The 22,661-nt window shown below is 38.2% G+C and overlaps 1 protein-coding gene across 1 annotated transcript; it reads right to left on the reverse strand.

Moving 5' to 3' along the window:
• Positions 1 to 3,647: 3,647 nt before the first annotated feature.
• LOC105947701 (protein mono-ADP-ribosyltransferase PARP14-like) lies at positions 3,648 to 22,395 on the reverse strand. Its single transcript, XM_018091010.2, has 12 exons — positions 22,297 to 22,395; positions 19,108 to 19,362; positions 18,642 to 18,866; positions 17,176 to 17,242; positions 16,324 to 16,467; positions 13,431 to 13,490; positions 11,663 to 11,833; positions 10,258 to 10,452; positions 7,686 to 8,315; positions 6,166 to 6,302; positions 5,184 to 5,361; positions 3,648 to 4,029 (listed from the first exon to the last, which is right to left on the reverse strand). Exons 1-12 carry the CDS (start codon positions 22,339 to 22,341, stop codon positions 3,740 to 3,742), a joined length of 2,397 nt encoding a protein of 798 aa, XP_017946499.2. The 5' UTR covers positions 22,342 to 22,395; the 3' UTR covers positions 3,648 to 3,739.
• Between the last annotated feature and the right edge of the window lie 266 nt (positions 22,396 to 22,661).

Here is a 22,661-nt window from a genome sequence, read left to right on the forward strand (position 1 = left end):
GTGATGAGCTAATTTTTTTTGCCAGGCATGGATTCGCAGCAAATTTCTGCAATTCACCATTTGGCGAATTGTTTCACGAAACTTCCATGAAAATTTGCTGCGGAAAAATTCGTCAAATTGGATGCGGGTGACCAAAAAAATTGCCACGGCAACAAAAAATATGTGCAGCAACAAAAAAGACGCGAGCGACATAAAAAAAAATTTGCACGACAAACGCGTTTCGCTAATTTTTCAACGTTTCGCGAATTTTCTTGCCGTTTCATGAATTTTATGGCGACACGAAATGGGACAGATTCGCTCATCACTAGTCACTTTGGCAGTGGCCCATATACAGTCTATTTGTTTCATGCTCAAGTGGGGTTGTTTTAGCTATTCCAAAATTGTATTATCTTTGCACTGGTGAAATTTTTTGTCGTTTGGCAAGTAATAATTACGCCACTGTGAAACTTTTAAAACAAGTCACTTTATCAGCTCCAATGCATTTTTTTGGCCAAAAGTAATTCCACCAGTTTTAAGGTGGCCATACACGCACCGATAATATGGTACGAAACCTTGTTTCGTACGATATTCGGTGTGTGTATGGTATGTGTGACTACAGGTATGGGATCCCTTATCCAAAAACCCGTTATCCATAAAGTTTAAAATTACAGAGAGACTCCCATAAACTCCATTATAAGCAAATAATTCTAATTTTTTAAAATTATTTATTTTTTCTCTGTTATAATTAAACTTAGTTGTACTTGATCCCAACTAAGATATAATTAATGCTTATTGGAGGCAACACAAGCCAACTGGGTTTATTCAATATTTAAATTATTTTTAGCAGACTTAAGTTATGGAGATCCAAATTATGGAAAGATCCCTTATCCGGAAAAGCCCAGGTCCTGAGCATTGTGGGTAATAGGTCCCATACCTGTACAAGAAATTGGGGGGGAGTCAGGATGCAAGGAATGGGGGGTGGGGTCAGGATGCGGGGACCTTACTTTACTTTAGTGTATAATCCTCTAAAATTATCATTGTTGGTGCTTATTTTTTAGTATCCAGAGTGTCAGACTTGGAAATTCATATGAAATATGTTCATTATGGAGTCCGTATGTGTTTCATACTTAAATGTGTGCATATTGGGCTTCAAAACCCTTGGTGTTCATCTATACCAGTGTTTTTCAACCTTTTTTGGGCAAAGGCACACTTGTTTCATGAAAAAAATCACGAGGCACACCACCATTAGAAAATGTTAAAAAATTTAACTCTGTGCCCAGCAGCAGTGCCCCCCTAGTACATTGGTGCCAAGAGCAGTGCCCCCCTAGTATATTGGTGCCCAGCAGCAGTGCCCCCCTAGTACATTGGTGCCAAGAGCAGTGCCCCCCTAGTACATTGGTGCCCAGCAGCAGTGCCCCCCTAGTACATTGGTGCCAAGAGCAGTGCCCCCCTAGTACATTGGTGCCCAGCAGCAGTGCCCCCCAGTACATTGGTGCCAAGAGCAGTGCCCCCCTAGTACATTGGTGCCCAGCAGCAGTGCCCCCCTAGTACATTGGTGCCAAGAGCAGTGCCCCCCTAGTACATTGGTGCCCAGCAGCAGTGCCCCCCAGTACATTGGTGCCAAGAGCCAGCCCCCCTAGTACATTGGTGCCCAGCAGCAGTGCCCCCATAAGTCAGTGTGCCCCGTGGCCCCCCCTAATACATTGGTGCCCAGCAGCATTTTACTTCTGCTCTTCGGCGGCTTCTCCGGTGGCTTCAGCAGCATCTTCGTATCCCTCAGGCGCGCCGCCTCTGCACTTCTGCCTAAACGCGACCGCACACAGGCCCTTTTATAACATTGCGCCCCGTGCGTACTGACGTCACCCGTACACACGGGGCGCAACCAATGACAGGGCCCGGATTTTATTAAAGGGGGCCCGAGCTACTAAGAAAAACTTTGAAAGTAAAAATTGCGGCCCTGCCTACGGCACACCAGTCAACATCTCGCGGCACGGGAACAGCGGTTGAAAAACGCTGATCTATACTGTGGGAGACAAGATACCTCACTTTTAAATATTGGAAGTAATTGTCCTCCCTGCCTTGGGGGTAATAAATAAGCCTTATAGCAACCTGTAATTGAATGTTCTATCATTTACAGTATATGTACTGTATGTAGTGTTGGGACTAAAGGAGTGAGAAGATACAGCTTTTATTGCATAAAAATTTTGCACCATATCCAACAGCATATTTTTCTAGCAGAACTAGACAAATTCATACATAGATGCCAGACAGTAGATGTTCTCTTCACTCTCTGCTCATCCTCCTCACTTCCACTTCCTATATGAACAATCTTTCTCGATTCTTCACTCAGTGCTAGGCATTTTCTCCTTAAATATAGCATTGTCTATTGTAGAATTATGTTATCAGAAAAGTAAAAACACAAGCCATATTAGGGGTCATTTTTAAAAGGACTGGGGCTGGGGTAAAATCACTGGGGGATGCCGAGTTGCACTTGTATAAGGAGCATATCTGACTATGGACCTCATGCCAGATTATAAAACTGTTGCAAAGTGCATAGTGAAGTGCTGGTGGGTGATCCTTTACAGCCCACACCCATCGGTTCTCCCTTATTTGCATGTTAGAGGACAGGTACAGGGTGGGAAATGTCTATTCTGCAAGGATCTGTTTGCTGGAACTAAAGGAAGAAGCAACAAAATAAAGCTTAACTTTTATTGCATTACAATTTTACAACATATCCCAAACTACATATAGTATTAAAATACAAACACAACTAATAGAATTATTTATGTATTTAATAAGATCAATAGAAATGTTTTTTATTTAATTTTTGTCACATTTCAACGAAACATGCCTTTGGCTTTGTGCCTTTATATGGTCCACAGACTCCTCAGTGAATTTTTATATCCTTATATTTTAAAACAGAAGGTACATTACTCCATATACTGCATGTAAAATCACATAATGCTCAAGTGACACAAAACATACCAAACGTATTTAAAAATTCCACTTTTTTATTAAATTCATTGATTTGATGTAGTACTTTATCTTTGCATTCTCTTGCGTTATTATGAGGATATCGGCTACATGTGCCTGCACCCGAGCATACCTCATTCATTCGGGTGTAGGCACAGGTAGGAGGCATATGGCGGTATTTTCGGCAAACGTTTTTCTGCTTGGCGAAAATATACGCCATACGCCACGTCTGATATCAGCCTAAGCATCTTAGGGGCTGCCAATAAACCACATGTGAGCAGGATGGCCAGCAGCCACTGAATTCTAAGGGGGATTGCGAATGTTGTTGTGACAATCTATATATATTTTTTGGTCTTGATAAAGATTCTAGATTTTTCCCTGTAGTTCTACAGATTTTTTTTTCACAAAGCATACCATATACAGGTATGGGATCCCTTATCCGGAAACCCGTTATCCAGAAAGCTCCGAATTACGGAAAGCCCGTCTCCCATAGACTCCATTTTAATAAAATAATTCAGAATTTTAAAATGGATTACCTTTTTCTCTGTAATAATAAAACAGTACCTTGTACTTGATCCCAACTAAGATATAAATAATCCTTATTGAAGGCAAAACATTCCTATTGGGTTTATTTAGTGTTTTATTGATTTTTTAGTAGACTTAAGGAATGGAGATCCAAATGATGGAAAGACCCCTTATCCGGAATACCCTTGGTCCTGTTCATTCTGGATAACGGGTCCTATACCTGTATCTGTAACATGTGTAGTTATTTACCAGTCATGTCCTTCTATCTGAAAGAAATAAGATATTCAGGATAAACCTGATCATCATGAAACACCACAAACATGGATGGGTTATCATTATTGTCTGTTAAACTGTCATAGAGATCAAATGGATCACTTGTTGACTTGCATGGAGGAGCTCTCATGTCTCTCTTCCCTAATGTGTGGTGTCCGGCTAACACTTTCACTTGGTATATGTAACGCAGTTGGGTTTCTGGGTCCCGAGGAGAGTATTGTATTCCAGCAGAGTAGATGGCATTCACTGCAAAATAGACTCCTCTTCCATAGGCAGTAGCTGCAAGGAACAAATGACATACAAAAATAAAATTATAAATATATTTGTACAAGAAATGTAGACCTGGATCTAACCAAATGTGTTGCTGCTTAAAAAAAATAAAATATACATTGTACTTGATGGTAACTATGCATCCATATTACAGTACAATCCCTAGAGGAGAACCCCAGACCCCAAACATTTCAGATAATAGATCCTATACCTACTTTATCGACAAGTGTTTGTTGGATGTAATTATGCTTTCTATTAAATATACCCAAAGGAGCCCCATGTGGTTAAGAAACAGATAGTGGGAGCCTAGGAACAGCTTCAACAATCTCTTTGTTTTAAGCTGGAAATGCACTATAAGATCTGCTAATTCAACAAAGTCACCAGACAAGCAGATCTTTTCCCCAATATGCCCACTTAAGGTGGGCAATATCAGACTATCAGATCATTTGGCCCTTGGACCACACAATTGGATTACAACAGTTGGAATGCAAGATATCGGAGTGAGGACTGTATCGCTGAGCAAATGCGGTCCCCAATCTAATAGTAAATTCAAATCTGCCCAATCAACGTCTGGCCAATATTCGGACAGATATCAGTTCAGTAGGTGCATTGGAAGGCACCATAAACAGGCAGATAAGGCGCCAAAATGGTCTGAACCACCCATATCAGTAGCTTAAATCTGCCAGTGTATTGCCATCTTTAAACAGATTTTAAAGGACAAGGAAAGGCACCCCCAAGTGACTTTAATCGCTTATCTTGTACCCCAGGCTGGTGCCCCTGTTAGGAGAAAACAGCACCAGCCCGGGGTACTTGCGAGCGAGCGCTTCCTCCTTCCTGCTTCGTTTTGCCGGGACCCCACGACAGGCGCATGCGCAGTAGAGTGAAAAGCCGACTTATCTGTTAAAGTTCGGCTTTTTCACTCTACTGCGCATGTGCGCGTGAGCAGATAGGAAGGAGGAAGCGCTGCAGCTACCCCGGGCTGACGCTGTTCTCTCCCAACGGGGGCACCAGCCCGGGGTAAAAGGTAAGCGATTTAAGTCACTTGGGGTGCCTAACATTTTGGCACCCCCAAGTGACTTTGCCTTTCCTTCTCCTTTAAACTGGACCAACCATATAATGTGCCTGCCTTTGCTTTTTACTAGACATTCAGATTTGACACTTACCATTTTGTCCTGCAAAACTTCGACTGAAGCCACTGTAATTAATTGAGTGGCAGTTTGTGAATGTTGTGCCATGGTATAAGATGCGCTCATTCACATCAGCAGCCCCATTCTTCTCTATCATGTAGTTCTTTCTTACTGTATATGCTTTGTACTGGTATCTGTTCTGGATTCTCTCAATCTGCATAAAATAAAGAACAAACATAAGCGTAAATCATTTACAAATTATTTCCAAAAATTAACTTTTAATCCAGATTAGATGCAACCTGCCTTCAGAAAATTGATTCATCTACAGCCATGCAAATGCAATTTTTTTTAACACTTAGAACAATTATACTGCATAAATAAAGGTAGATAGAAGTAAATTAGCTATTAATATTAAATATGTCTAAACTAGTGAGCTAGGCAGACACTTTTTTTTAATGTAATCACTCCCAGGTGCCAGCCAGGAATGTAAGGAGTGATGTACAAACACAAATTGCACTTGTGATCCTGCACACATATGCACTAACTTGTTATCATAAAGCATACCTGAAAGCCCAAGTTGCCATCAAGCACTAAGGACTACAATAAAAATGAAACGTCTAGAAATCAAAAACTCAGCTAAACACATTAGCCATAAGATTATTTATAAAATATATAACAAGTGAAACAATTCTTCATTTCTCAACCTAATACATTTATTTACTGTATACTTGCTGTGACATCTAGTGGCCATTTGTAACATAAGATACTACACTGACAGTAAATTAACTAGCATAATTTCATTTTGCAGGCAAAACAATCCTTTGTTTTTATTTTTAATTGATTTTTAAGTCATCAAGCATTACGGAAAGTTCCTATAGCCAGAAAGCCCCAGGTCCCAAGCATTCTGTATAACAGTTATCATATAGCTATTGCACTTTTACCAAGTGCCTATTTCACTTCAGACAACAAATACACAAATGGTCTATTTATGTAGATAATTGTTTTGGTAGAGACGTACCTTTACAATTTCACAATTGTGGACTGTTTTAGTGAAATCAGCATGAACTTTACAGTACTCTTCTGTGTTAGGATCAAGTGGCACCATCATTAGGAAATGTCTGTTCATTTCCTCCCAGTAGGCAGGAAGATCAGATTCTAAAGTACACAAAGTGGCATATTTGAAACCATATCTCTATTTCAGTTTTCAAATATGGACTAATTACCTACTGTATAATTAGATTAGTTCCATTTTTAAATCATTTTTTAAGTAGAAAGGCTGTACCAAACCAGGGTTGGACATGATGGACTTTTTTTTTTTTTTTAACAAAAATGAACTATGTAATTTCTTTTGCTCATGTCACACTGGGCTGTTTCTTGTTCAGAAAAAGAGAAAAAGCTCATATCTGCTGTCTTCTATTCTACACCCAGAACCACTGCATTAGCTCAGGTGCAGACACATGGAACGGATTAAACATGTTAGTATGGGCAGCAAAGTCCACTCCGTGTCTACACCCATGTGGTCCTCGCAAAATCACAGGTCGCCTACTACTTATACAAAATCGCATTTTCACCTGTGTTGCAAAATTGTGGACATCCCATCCCCCTGAACCCCCTGTACGGAAGAAGCAGACCTGTCCCCCCGCAAGTGTATTTCATCTTCATCTTTAGGAGAAGCCATTTACATTTTGTTTTATGAATATTTTTAGGTAACTATAGGAAGGGAGTGAAATAGGTAAACATGAGCAGGAGGTAAACAGTATGGGTTTTATTAAAGAGTGTCCTGAACAGTGTTGGTGGTTAAGGGGGAAAAATAGGAAGCTATATTTTAAGACTTAGAATAATTAAAGACAATTAAGACTGAAGAATTAAAGTACCTTCGTTCTTAATCTGAGCATGTTCTCACCACCTAACTTGTGGACCTTTCTATTTCGTATATTTTTATTAAAAAAAAAGTTTGGTTAAAAAAAATATGTGCACAATAATAAAAAATCTACTAAGCAATCACCCTTGTCCTATAGGCAATGATAAATAATACGTCTGAGCAAAAAAAGGTACCTTAAGTATGAAGTGCAGTTTTGGCATTAACCATATATTTACCATATAGCCCAGCCCATTGCTGAATATTTCTTAGCTAAATCCAGAGGTAGAACTGGGTTGGGCTGAGGTCTAGCCCCTAAGGTGACTCAGAACCTTAAAAAGTGCTGTTGGGCCCCAGTCCTAAAGAAGAATATAAAAGAATTGAAAAGAGTGCAGAGATGTGCAACTAAACTGGTAAAGAGGTGGACCAATTACACCATGAGCAAAGGGGTTGTTTTCTCTTGTGAAGGAACATGCTTACTCTTTACCAGAGGACAGGAGGAGGAAACTTTGGGCGGCTTCCCACTGCTTATTAACTTTATTACTGGTGGAAAGGCATTTCAGGAAAATTAGTCCAGCTAATGCGGGCGACAAATCTCCCTATGGGCCATGGCGCTTATAGTTGATCTAAGGTGTTCTTTGCAGAATATCTACAGTATACTGGAAATGGTACACTCTTACCTAATGCTAAGTCCTTTCTGGCAACAGGGACCACTTTCCCAAGATTCAGTATAGATGCCTTCATTGTCTCAAGGTTTACAGTGACTTCTTTCCCATCCTTAAGAGCAACTGTCACCACACCTTTAAAACCAGACAAAAATTTATTTTCCAGTTTCTGACTGGGTTCTTCTTCAAAAGGGACCATTATGTCTCCATCAGTATAAACCCAGTGTGTCATAGATTGATCTCTCTTTGCTTCTTCTAACCTGGAATTAAGAATAGCTCTGAGTTTCTCTTGAACTTGAGCTGCTGCCTTCATTACATTCAAGTGACAGCCGTTAACTTGAATACATCCTTCTCTTTTGTTCAGCATAATTTGGACTTCAGGCTTCTCTTTCAACACAGAAAAGATATTTTGAACTTCCATCTCTGAAAAACTTTTCACCTGTGGGTCCTCAATTATCTCCTCTTGGTACTGGTTGTCAAATTCCAATTTCAAAATAAGTTTCATGTTGTCCACAGCCTCTCTGTCTAGCCCCACAACGTCCAGTATATCTACGGAATGTTGAGGCATTGTGATTGGGCTGCCACTATCCTTTATGTCTTCAGTGTCTTTGGCTTGTCTCCGTTTTAGACGAGCAGTGAGTAGATCTAATATGGTGACAAATGGGACAAAAATATCATGTAGTTCTGTACAGAAAGTTTTGTTAAATAACAGAGAAATGATTACTGTCAGTTTTCAGTTACAGATGTATGCAAACATTACCAACAATATTAACAGTGACAATACCTTGTTTGTCAATCACTGTACTGGGTATTATTCCCCTTATCCTGAAACTCATTATCTTTATAGCTCTGAATTACAGGAAGGTCATCTCCCATATAGCTGATTTTAAGCCAATTAATTCTAATCTTTAGAATTGTTATTTACAGCTGTATACATTGCAACATTCAAAATGCTGCCTTGAATTTTCTTTGTAGACTTTCAGCAATGCCATGGTTTGACAATGCTAGAAATTCCTTGAGGTGTAAACTTAAAGGAAATCTATATCCCCAGAATGAATACTTAACCAACAGATTTATATTATGTTAAGTGACCTATTATAGAATCTCGCTAAACTGGTATATACATATAAGTAAATATTGCCCTTTTACATCCTTTCCCTTGATCCACCATTTAGTGATGGCTGTGTGCTCCCTCAGAGATCACATGGCCAGGAATAATGCAGCTCTAACTGTAACAGGAAGTAGTGTGGGAGTAAAAGGCAGAACTCTGCCCAATAATTGGCTGATGGGGTCTAGCATGTTTGTGTACCTTGGCTTGTTTGTGTGCACTGTGAATCCTATGATCCCTGGAGGTGGCCCTTGATTCTTAAAATGGCAATTTTCTATTTAGAACTACCCAATAGCACATACTAATAAAATAGTATATTTTTATGAAAATGGTTTACTTAAGTGGAGCAGGGTTTTACATATGAGCTTGCTTATGTAATATATTTTTTATAGAGACCTACATTGTTTGGGGGGTATAATTTCCCTTAAATGAAGAGAGAAATTCAACTTATAAGCTACTGTAAGCTATTAGTAATACCACTGTATAACTTAAAAATACTGTATTTATTAAATTGCCTTTGTGGGAGACTACAAGACACATGTATACAGGTTGGCAGAAGCTCTTGCTTGCAGCAATTATATGTATGTTTTTAATTATATAGTGCTACTTGTATAGGCAGCGCTGCACAACAGACCAATAGATTCCACAGAGCTAAGTGTTAATGAGACATGAGGATGGAGGTCCCTGCCCTGTAGTGAGATGGTAACTTACAGACACAAATAGGAGGGTATTTAGTGCTGCAGGTTACAGTGGGTGACACTGCAGTATAAGTGCCAGTTCCCAGTTTAGAACTAAACTCAAAGACTACCTCTTGGAACACTTACATAGCACCTGAAGCGAGGGAAGATTCTCTCCAGAGGAATTTATGGATTGCATTCCAAATATAAGAAGCGGCAAGGCAGAAAGGTTAAAGGAAATTGCAGTAGCATGACTAAAAGATTATCATTTATACTGGCAAACACTCCAGTAAAAGTGATATAGGTTCTGTGGCCTCAAATGCAAGCTGTTCCTCTTCTGGTGACTAGATTTACCAAATATCTTACATTCATTACCTCAGACCTCCTAAATATTGTCCAGTCTGAGTTATCAAATCTGAAGTTATGGGCAATGTATCAATATCTGATCAATATAACATACTGATGGAATACATTTTCCTAGAAGTGCAAATATGCATTCCAAGAAGATCCAGAAAATCTGATCAATTTGTGATGTAAGGATCTCATTCAGTATGAACTGATTTTTGCATGAATAACTACAAAAGTTATATATCATTCAGAGTCAGTCCCTCCATGCCAGTCAATTGTAAATCAGGCTCAAGTAAACAGCAAAATTCTGCTGCAGTATTCTAGTAACTAGCATCTACCTATAGCACAAAGGCCACAGAACTGAGGTGCCTATACTGAAAAACTGAATATAAATTCCTGAAAAATACAGTACACCGCTTATCAACCTTATAACATGCAATATAACAATACTTACTCAATGGATTCCAGGAAGATTGCTGTTCTAATGTGAAACGTTGTTGAAACTCAGTGGAAAAGATGCTGTAGACATACGGTTCCAACATAACCAGACGCACACAGAAGAGGCTATATAACTTAGAATTACGTGCAACTGAAGATATGCTGTCTGCCATGGATTTTGCTACCTGCTGTACATCTAACATGCACTCTCCTGTAATACAAAGAAAAGCCCCTAAAATTTCCCCTAAAAAAATAAACCTTTCAGTTTGAATAACAGCTCATACAAATCATTATTAACCAGCATGATAAAAAGTAAAATAAAACACCCAAACTGTTTGAATATTTTATGTTTACAGGAAGTTTTCGTTATATATCTTTGTTGTCTGCATATAGAAACATTATTATTATGTTCTTATTCAGTTACCAAACTAAACATCAAAAACAGCAAAATCATCCTTGGCCCTATTGATCTATTTTCTATATATATATATATATATATATATATGTATATATATATATATATATATATAGTGAAATTGATCAATAGTCACTCCCCTTTGCCCATCTACATTACTGGACTCACAAGTAGTCAAAGGCAGTGCATCCACTAATGTGCATCCATTTGGGTGTTGGCTCATCTTTTACATATTGATACTTTTTTAAATTTTGCAGGGCAGTAGTATAATCTCTAAATATTAAATATATTCTATAGCTACCACGCTTTTCAGCTGATCCCAGTGGAAACAATAAAAGGGCAACCATTTGTAGATTTTAACCTTGATAGCAAGTAAGTTGCAGGTAAAACTCAGTCCCTTTGTTAAATATATATTGAACAATAGAATTCTAAATGAATCAGATAAAAGTAAAAGAATGACTGTGACTTAGTTGGCCAGCTTGAAGTATATTGAAATATATGGACAAACAATTCCTTGTTTTGCTTAAAGTGGAGGGCAGTTCTTGGTAGCTTAATGCACAGAATGTCTTAATGTCCTATATATATATATATTGATAATGGGTGAGTGCAGAGAATCTCTATTGAACACTGATGTTTTTTTGGATAGTCAGAAATAGCTGGCGTGGGAGTGACTCCAGGGGACAGCTAGTCTAGCAAATTTACACTAGGATCCAAAGCACCTTACCAGCATTAACTACCACACGTAGACATCATTCTGAGAAAATATATACATGCCAAATGGCTAGCTTATTTATACCATTGCGTTATACATATATAATTAAATATTAGTCTGTAGTATATTACATTTTTGGTTGCTTGATATATATAATATGTGGTCTGAATGGCTTATTAGAAACCATATTAAATGCTTCCTGCAATATACAGATTTTAAAAGGGGTTTGGCAGCCCTGTTATTGTGTGCCACTGTAAAACCTTTCATTTCTCACACAAACAGCGCTGCACATACCTGTTCCGATAGCTGGCATTGCCACAGAATGTAGGCCCATCTCCTCACATTTCAGTAATGTATTTCTAGCTATGTCCTTGATTTTTGCAAAGTTATTCTGGCAGTTTGTGTGAAATATATATTTACTTTTCAGATTTCCAGACACTGTTGTCACAAATGTTTGTTTGGACTCTGAATTGAGAAAACAAGAAATGGAGTGAGTTTAATTTTGCAAAAAAAAGTGTTATATACACAATATAATTATGAGGGTTTTATTAAGTCTAAAAACACATGGGGCTGATTCTTGACTTGGATTCTTTCACTACATAATAATGTAACAGTTTTCATGAGATTGAATCTGCCCCACTGCACTGATTTATTAACATATGTGCTACCCATAGCAGACACTAAGGGGCACATTCGAATCCCGAAATGGGTAAAATTCGGATTGGATACGATAATTTCTGATGATCGCCAATATCACGAAAATGCTTACGAAAAAATTGTAATAGTCACAATAATATCGTATTGGCGCTCTGAAAGTCACTAAATTTTCGTACCGAACGATCGTTAACAGCGGGAAAACCTTTCCGACTTTGATCCTTCTATGCATGATTATGGAAGCCTCCCATAGGAATCAATGGCACTCTGCAGCTCCAACCTGACCCAAGGAAAGTCACGATACCGAAGCTTGAATGAATTCGAAACTTTCGTACTCTGCGCAACAATACGATTTTGTCGCACAAATTTTGTCGCAAAAGGTACGAAATTGTCGCACAAGGTACAAAATTGTCGCAGAAAATACGCTCGGAGTGTTCGTACATTAATAAATGTCCCCCTAAGCGGGGCATTTACTAATGTATTTTAGTTTTTTCATGATTCCTGTGTTCTTGTGCTAAAATTCAAATTTTTCAATAAACAAAAGCGTTTGATGTTTCCAAGATTTGTTATGCAACAAAACTGTAACAATTCCGAATCTGAAAATACTCCAGGTAAAACCTGTCGAGATCATGTAGAAATCAATGGCAGATGTCCCTTTTACAACTAGAAGATCTTTCTTTGTTTCAAATTTTTAGAGGTTTTCAGATTTTGTGTTGAAGTTGTGGTTATTGTGGGGCAAGTCGAAAAAGTTGCAGTTTTCGCAGCTATTCCTTGCTAGTGGAGTTTATTCATGGTTTAAAAAAAAAGTGAGTTTTAGTAAATCTTCCTCTCAGTTAATTAACTTTCATAAGTCTACGAAAGATCAGTTTGACTATTGACAACTTTACTGGGGCAATATTTATTATTATATTAAAAATTCAGATTTTTTGCTGGCTATGGCTGAAGTGTGATTTGTATGCAGCCTGGTAAGTACATCTGTAAAGAAGAAGTTACCTCATTAGCATATCCTACTAAAATTTATATATAGTATAAAAGCTTTGCAGAAACTAATTACATTGTTTCAAATGCAATATATACAGATAATATGGATTTATTTAATATAATATTATAACATATGGTTTGTTTCTGTCACAGTCAGTGAAGTGAAATTGTGCCACCTGGAAATATTTACTGGGTTTGGCAAAAAAGGATTATGAGCCACTTGTTTCCTTCTCATACCTTGAAATGTCCGCTTGATATTATCCCCCATATGTAATAAAAGGTACAATTTTGCTTAACTACTGTAACCCATAGCAACCAATAAGCTGTTTGCTTTTAAACATGTGACCGGCAAATTTTACCTGCTGATTGGTTGCTATAGGTGATTAACTTGTGAATCAGTTCAACAAGCCAGTGGAAACTAACTTACCCTGTTGAACTTTTTCAATTATTTCTGGTCCAGCACCTGTAAATATAGCATGGGCAACACCTGGAAACAATGATAGAAAGATATTTCATTAATGAAATAATGCACTAATAATGCTATGCTAACATGAAAAATATCTCATGTCTTTTGTTCCTAAAATATCAAAAGGTTACTGATGACTTTGGCACCAGGATTTTGTTTGACACTCTTAGGGCCCCTGACTGAACACAACCAGCTATTTTGTTACTCAATAAGTGAGACTTAAGAGAATGCAGTGTTTAGTTATAATGTTTTCAAATGTTATGTCACATATCAAACTAGCGAAGAATATGTTTTATATATTCTTGTACTTGTACTTGATCCCAACTAAGATGAAAATAATCCTCATTGGAGGCAAAGAAAACCTGAGTAAACAGTTTTAGAAGCTTTCTCCTTTTACTTAGCAGCTACCATTTTAAGTAGCTTCCTTCCTGCAGTCTCTAGCCGGTATAGCTGAGATCACACATTCCTAAGGGAGGGAGTTCTTAGCATTCTGGTGGGAGGGGGGAGCAAGAGAGGGGAGGGGGGAGCAGGAGAGAGGAGAGAACTGTGCAGACTCTGGCCCCGGGAATTAAGGCTGTTTCTGAGAGAGGAAGTCAGACACTGGAACGTCATGTTTACAAAAAAAGAGATAAGAAGTCTCTTCTGTGTTCTTTTGATAAAGGGCTCAGTGCAGCATTTCCGTGAGTACTTATGCCTGTATTTACATAGACCTTTCTGATAAAGATTACTTTGTTTTTACCTTTTCTTCTCCTTTAAGGTTTAAATGATTTTTTAGTAGACTTAAAGTATGGCGATCAAAATTACTGAAAGACCTGCTATCCAGAAAACACCAGGTCCTGTGCATTCTGGATAACAGGTCCCACACCTTTAATTACAATAGTAAAATGATGTCTAGGTCAAGTGCCTAACCACTGTACAGAATAAACATATCATAAAGTTATTCTGCCCATACTCACCCACTAACTAGGAATGCTCATGGCCATAACATTTTAGTGTTTAGCTAATGTTTAAAGGGGTAGAATAACCATATATATACCTTGTTCAATATAGGCACAACAAATATGCTATATATTTTGTCTACTTTTAAAAATCCACATTCTCCTATTTTCTTTCTACTATAAAACATTGCTTTGCTTTTACTTTAACTACATATAATAAAGAGTTTGTTTAAACAGAAATAATGAGTTTTCTCCCAGCCGCAGTCTGCATCATGCTTTGTGATAAGGAGGCTCTAATTATACAGAGGGTTTATCTGTGGACTGGCAATTAGTCCTACTTTTCTTGCAAGAACCAGAAATATGAAAATGAATACAAAATAACTTCCTTGTTTAGCCTGTTTTGTGAAAGTTCATATTGAATAAGGTGGTATAAGGGTAGTGCAAAAAAAACATATGCAGCTATTTCACTTACTGCAACATTTCTATATTAGTGCAGTTCACCCTTGTAGCCCTTGTTTCAACAATGAATGATGTTATATCAATTAAATAACCAACATATTTTGCTGATTACTGAAAAATGAATGGGTTCTATGAATAAGTCTCTTCATGTGACCCTCAACTTGCTTATAACGGCACCGCAGTTATTTTTTACATTCTAAGTAAATGTTTATTTATACTGTTGCTGCAGCACAGAGATCAGCACAGCTTTCCATATAGGCAGCACTGATACACTCATGTCATATGTTGCTAACTTGTTGCGATTCTGAAGCTACAATTTTATTCTTATAGTTTTTTTTCAGGCCCTGTCCTGTTCATATTTCAGTCCCTTATTTAAACCATCGCCTTGTTGCTAGGATATACTGGACCCTAGCAACCAGATAGCTGTTGTAATTCCAAACTCGAGAGATGCTGAATAAAAGACTACCCCTTTAACACTTTGTGGGTCGTTTATCAAAACTAGCAAAATTAGCACCTGGGAAGTTTAGCAACAAATCAGTTATAAGCTTAATTTTAAGCCAGCTACAAATGGAACAATGAAAGCAAACATTTGGTTGGTTGCCAAGTGTTTGTGTGCATGTATGAAGAGCACACTAGATCAAATTTATTTTCAATTAATACTTTTAAAGCATTTGGGTGCAATGAAGATATTAGTTTTCCTACAGCCATATCAGGCAAATGCAATATATAATTCCAATGAATTATAAACTCAATGCACACCATATAACAATAAATCATGGGAACTTATGGTAAGTTTGCAAACACTACATAATATTTTGGAATAACAGGCATATATCATAGTCAGTTACCCTTTATATGCAATAGTGAACATGTGTGGAGCTGAGAACCAAAAGCCTTTATCAAGGGGATTCTGATGTGCATAGATCTTACATGTGTTTACATACTTTTAGTAAGCAAGCATGCAAATTCTATTCTACCGCATCACTTACCCATCACTTCCATCAGCATCAGTAACCAGCAATAGGTTGCAGAGGGAGCACCAATTAAGCTACTGCACATTCCATGTAACACTGCCATTGGCTCTGCATACATAAGTTCTATATACATTTTACCTTTAGATAAAACATTATAAAGGCCTTTGATCTAAAATGTCAGGGTTTCTCAGTTCCACGCATGTCTGCTTTTCCTGTTGCATTACTTTTGCATATTAACAGTACTTCCTGATGTGTATACAGTATTGTAATTGTAATTGACTATGATACATGCCTGTTATTCTGATATATATTCTGGTATATATAAAAAAATCTTTTGCAAAATACTTTGAGTTCCTATAATATATTGCTATGAGGTGTAAATTGTTTTTTAATTGATTGCCATAAGTAACTGCCTAAGTGTGCCCCTTTCAGCCTTAGTATGCTATCCTAGTCATTTATATGTATGATCCCATTCAGCATTACTTCCTGCTTTCCACTCTCTGAAGTTGGTTAAATTCAAGATAATATCAGTCTTCTCCTCTGCAATGTTTCCATAGACCACAGACACAAACAGGTTTCCTACTGTCACGTCGATGTGTTCTCCAAATGGTCGTTTGTGAAAAGCTCCTGTGGATAGAGAAACATGGTTCTATATACAGTATGGTTGTTGAACATTACCCACATGAACCATTTCAATAATATCCATAAAATACAATAGCTACACTAATATTTTTCCCTCAAATAGTTACATAAAAATCTTATACACTAGAAGATCCAGAAAACAGACCTACTAAATATTCCAGTTAGTAGGCCTGGTTATACATAGCTTATTTGTGATCAAATTCTTTTGGTGGTCAAATTCTTTAGAAAGGTAGGTCAGACAAATTAACTTTTTAGATTAAAGATTTAAAGATTATATTAGAGCCTATAAAATGATGCTTGTAATTAAGGTCATTGTGGACACCCTGTAAAAAAATAAGACATTGGTTTTCTTGATCTAGCAGAGGACTGTAAGGATAACAGGGGACATCACCTCTGTAAGGGGCTTTATCAGTGGTCAGTTCAGCAGACTGTTATTCAGCTGAATGTAACCAAAACATCCAAAAACAGTGCTGAAGATTTGCACTGTTGTGTTGACACCTCAGACGCAAATCAGAGGCTTGTACTGTTATTGTTCCTATTGCTTTTGATTATTGCTAAGTATTTAGTGATTGCCATGATTTACTGCACTAGTGAAAGACTGCTCATGTTCACCTTTGATCACCTAGTAAGTTTTTGTGAGCTTACTGCATACAGATATGTTTTAAAAAATAAGTAAGTAAATAAATTCATTACCTCCATTTTCATCACAAACAACAACTCGATCTCCCAAATCCATGTGCAACAGAGTGTCCTTATAGGCCTAGTGGAATACAGCAGAATTAGCTCTGTATGTAATTATTTGTCTCATAATATGCTCTAGCACCATGTGATTTCTTTTTCTAAGGGCTCTGGCACACGGGGGAGATTAGTCGCCCGCGATTTAACTCCCTGTTCGCGAGGGCGACTAATCTCCCCGAGTTGCCTACCCCTGCCATCCCACCGGTGAACATGTAAGTCGCCGGCGGGATGGCAGACGCGGCGGCGCGATTTCGCGCAAATCGCCCCGCCGCGTCTGCCATCCCGCCGGCGACTTACATGTTCGCCGGTGGGATGGCAGGGGTAGGCAACTCGGGGAGATTAGTCGCCCGCGAACAGGGAGTTAAATCGCGGGCGACTAATCTCCCCCGTGTGCCAGAGCCCTTACTCCTATATATTTATGTAATGATCCTCTTAGTATTTATACCACATGCATAGGGGCCTATGCTGTGTAAAGTGAAAACCTGTGTAAAAAAAATTACAATGTTTTTTACACAGCAAATCATAAAAAATGCAAAGAAGGACAAAAATAAATGCTGTGCATAGCCTGACTACAATTTTTTGTCCATGCCCATTTTGTGACCAAACCAACTAAATACCACTCCCATTTTATAACATTTGGCAAATTATGTAAAGTTTGAACACATTTCTGGAGGTTTTTGGTTGTTTATGTGTTATTACAGTTTTGTTAATGAATGTGACGTTGGCCTTTAAGATGCAAGTTTCAGCTCCATCTTATTAGTTACAATTGTACCTAAGTGCAGGACTTGAGTATTCTGGGCTCTCTACCAAAAGCCTACTTATCTAATTAAGTTTGAGAAACTTTGTATCTTTTTTGATGTTCAGTGCAGGAGATCAAAGGGAAATGAAGGACTTTTCAATAAGAATCTGGGACTGTGGGCTGAGCTGTTAAAATAGGGACAGTCCTGCAAAAATCTGGACAGTTGGGAGGTAAATGCACTATGAAATGTAATATTCAGTTTAGTAAACATCCCATAACATTATATTTATAAAATAATAATACAGGTATCGGACCCCTTATCCGGAAACCCGTTATCCAGAAAGCTCCGAATTACTGAAAGCCTGTCTCCCATAGACTCCATTTTAATCAAATAATTCAGAATTTTAAAACTGATTTCCTTTTTCTCTGTAATAATAAAACTGTACCGTGTAATTGTTCTCAACTAATATATAAATAATCCTTATTGGATGCAAAACAATCCTGTTGGGTTTAATTAATGTTTTATTGATTTTTTTGTAGACTTAAGGTGTGGAGATCCAAATTACGGAAAGACCCCTTATCCGGAATACCCCTGGTCCCGAGCATTCTGGATAACAGGTCCTATACCTGTGATGCAATAGAATTACAAAGAACAGCAGAAATAAAGAATGAAAACACTTACATGAAAGAGAATATCACTTTTCTTCTGGAACACCAAATTAATTTTCTTTAAACTGGTATTGGGTTCACTTTCCATAAAGGCTTTAAATCCCTCCCCAAAAATTCTGGCTGCAGTCTGATTAGGGAAATGCAAGGTTTTACCAACACCTATAGCTGCCATTGTCACCAAATTGAATTTTTGTTTGCTGCATTTCTGTAGGAAAGCTGAAATTGCCTCTCTCAGCACCTGAAGACAATAATATATTGGTTCAGAAAATACGAATTGCGGAACAGGTTTCAATGAATATCAATCATGTAGGAAGAAATACACATATACAAAGGCAAACCTTGCCCATGTTAATACATAAATCCCTATTTATCCTATAACACCTGTTCTGGACCCTGCTAAAACTTTTCCCTCTGTTGGTAATTTTTTTTTTTTTTTTAATTTGCTTTAATTGCATTTTAAATGATGGAGAAGTTGTTACCTTTGTTGAAGATCCATCAGGCCCATCCCAAGGTGTACATACAATGAAGATCACAGTGTCACAATCCAGCACATGGGTATCCTTGCTCAAAGGCATTTCCAAGAGACTTCCTGGTAGCAAGCGAGTCCGTCCATTTAGAAGTGCAGTGAAAAGTTTAGATAACTTGGACCCTGCCTTATTTTCCAGACTTTTGGTGACATTGAGAGACGTCAATTCAGGATTGGTAGCAAGAAGTGGCACACATATTACATTTGCCTGCATACACAATAATTCATTTGTGAGGACTTTGTTTTACATAGAAGTGAATTTTACTTTCATTTTCAGATTTGACCTTGTTTAAAGCAACACAAAATCAAGAATATACATATTTCCTTATTAAAGCAACAGACAAAAAATAAATACAGCACAATCTCTATTCACTGAACTAGGGTTTATACAACACCTGTAACATTCCCAATTTTAAAAAAAATTCTGACATTTTATGTTATGCCTCGAATCCTCCTAGGCCCTACCTAGCACTATTTTTAGGGTATTTTAACTTCTAGTGGTTTTGGGAAGTTAAGTAAGCAATAGTACAAAGCACTACAGGCTTTTAAATAGGTATTACTGCACTGTGGCAAAAGTGCCAATAAAATTTGGGCAATCTTATATTATTCTTCTGATTTCTACAGTAAAAGCAAAATTAGAAATATAGTTAACAGTATTAATGCAAAAATGTATAAAAGTCAACAAAATACTATGCTACAGGCACATAATTAATTTCTCTCTCTATCTTTAAAATTCTATTGTTAAGCTATGTGCCACACATACTAACTGTAACCAAGAAGAGTATAAAAGGATAAATACATTTCTGACGAAGCATGGGTAGTTTTATATTTTGTATGTAGTGTATTGTTCCCTATACAAAACATTTAATTAGGGTTGATTTATAAACATTCAAATTTGAATTTTTGTTCATAAAAATTTGAATTATGGTTCAAAAATGTATATTTATTAAGTGCGAAAACCCCAAAAACTCAAAAGTAAAACTTCAGCTTCTAAAAGCTTTCAACAGGAGATGTCCTTGGCAAAGTCAAGCCATATTTTCAATTCATATTTTTGAAGTTTTTGAAGGTATTCAATTTTTTTTATTTAAACAAGTCTTCCATATTACTAAATAAACAAGCAAAGGTGCCAGTTTATTTGAATTAGAAAAATATTCTTAAATTCACAAACTTGAAAGTTGATAAATTAGCTCATTAATGTGACAACTACTGAAGCTGGTGCCTCATTTGATATTTTCCCTATGGCAGTGCTGTCCAACTGGCGGCCCGCGGGCCGCATGCGGCCCGCGACCCCCCTCTGTGTGGCCCCCCACCTGTCTGGCTGCTTTGATAGTTTACTCTTGTGTAAGCTTTAAATGGTATCAGTACTGTGATTAACTGCCCCCCTGCATGGTTCTCACCTCAGATTCAGGCTGTAATCCCCCTGTATTGTTTAAATATGTAATCCCCTGTGTTGTTCACACCTTTTAATCTCTGCATTGTTCCCCCCTGCAGTGTTCCCACCTCAGGCTCAGGCTGTAATCACCCCCATTGTTCCCCTGTTCACACCTCAGGAGCAGTAGAAACCCACAAATAATCCCTGCACACTACAAAAAGAACATATACTGAGGTGCTACTGCAATTAAAAAGTTTTTTAATATATAGTTATTGTGCAGACTGTAGGAGCAGTGCCAGCATTGTGTCACTGTAGGCTGCCTGTGTGTGCCATACACACAGGCATCATAGGGCAAGCAGAGTATGGCACACACAGGCAGAGTATGGCACACACAGGCAGAGTATGGCACACACAGGCCAAGTATGGCACAAACCAGCCAAGAATGGCAAACACAGTGAAAGTATGGCACATGCAGGCAGGGTAGGGAAGGTAGAGTATGGCACACACAGGCAGGGTAGGGCAGGCAGAGTATGGCACACACAGGCCAAGTATGGCACAAACCAGCCAAGTATGGCACACAGGCAGGGTAGGGAAGGCAGAGTATGGCACACACAGGCAGGGTAGGGAAGGCAGAGTATGGCACACACAGGCAGGGTAGGGAAGGCAGAGTATGGCACACAGAGGCAGGGTAGGGAAGGCAGAGTATGGCACACACAGGCTGGGTAGGGAAGGCAGAGTATGGCACACAGGCAGGGTAGGGCAGGCAGAGTATGGCAGGTTTTTGCTGTACTACAACCATTAATATGGGTATGGTCATGTGATAACATGGGTGTGGTTTCAAGTGGGTGCGGTTTCAAAAAGGGGAGTGGTCAAAACTGGCTTCCATTATCGGCCCTCCACCACGTAGGTCGGAAAAATTCCGGCCCTCGGTACAACAGAAGTTGGACAGCACTGCCCTATGGGATCTAGCTGAAATGGATTCGAATTAAAAAGGATATGTGTGTAAAAAAGTAACTGGAGATCAAAAACTCTTTCTTGGCTTCTGATGTAAAAACACTATGGCAGAATATTATTTGTGAATTTGTTGCAATTTATTATGCGACAATAAAACCAAATATTAAAGGACATGTAAACCCCACACACAAAAATTTAATCAGTGAACAGCCTCCTTGAAATCTTTAAATACCTGCCACATTGGTTGTCCAGAGGTTAATAGTAAGGCTGTAACATTCCCTTAATCACTTAGATTTCCTTCTCCTCCTGTAACCCACTCAGCCCCCACCCTCAGGAATTTGCTTTGGCTGTTGGCTTGTGGGCATGCTCAGTTGTTCTAAGCTCAGATTATTAAACACACCCCCCAGTCTAGCAGCCAGTGAAGAGAAGGCATTGCAGGTTCCCATAGAAACTCAACTCTAGCTGTCTGCTTCAATTTTTTTCTCCTGAGCTCAGCTTTACCATTACAGTGCTCAAACAAAGCAGAACTTTTATCAGAGACAGTTCTGCCTGTGTGAGCCTGCATTCTTGATGAAATTTATGTGTAGGCTGTTTGCAGATTTAAATGTATCCAATTATGTATCAGAGGAAAAATGGCCACCAGGTGAAAGCTGCTATTTGGTTTAGGAAAATGTGATGGTGCTGGCGAACGGAGGGGATATATGCAGCACAAATGGTGCCATTTGGGTGGGGGAAACATGCCAAACCGATATACATTTTGGCAAATGTAGGCTTTACATGTCCTTTAATAACCCCCCCCCCCAGGTGTGACATTACCTTTTGGTCTTCGAGGTTTCCAAAACTTAGAGCAAGTTGAACCATAGGTTCTTTGCTTTCTTTGCTCCCAACTTTATTTTCTGTGGTTTGGAGACTTTGTGTAAATTCCTCTTCTTGAATGGTTTCCACCTTCTGCCTACATGTAGTTTCCATCATGGTGACATTATGCATGCTCCCAAAGTCATCTGTGTTTTTGCATTCATCCTCACTACAAGCTTCCTCAGGTTCACAAATAAAGACCTTACAGTTATGATCTTTACAGAGGTTCTCCAACATTTCCTTTCCTTGGGTTTTGAAAAAATATTTTGCTCCATATTTTGGAATGCAAAGATGCTGGTGGCAAATCTTTTGTTTTACATTGTTGA

Source organism: Xenopus tropicalis, chromosome 1, assembly GCF_000004195.4.
Source record: "Xenopus tropicalis strain Nigerian chromosome 1, UCB_Xtro_10.0, whole genome shotgun sequence".
Lineage (NCBI taxonomy): Eukaryota > Metazoa > Chordata > Amphibia > Anura > Pipidae > Xenopus > Xenopus tropicalis.

Coding starts and splice junctions, on each gene's coding strand:
- LOC105947701 (XM_018091010.2), bottom strand. CDS start 22,341: ATGGTTCAACTTGCTCTAAGTTTTGGAAACCTCGAAGACCAAAAG. Junction 6,303..7,685: donor CAGAAAGGACTTAGCATTAG/GTAAGAGTGTAC, acceptor TGTGTACTTTAG/AATCTGATCTTCCTGCCTAC. Junction 5,362..6,165: donor ACAATTGTGAAATTGTAAAG/GTACGTCTCTAC, acceptor TATTTTATGCAG/ATTGAGAGAATCCAGAACAG.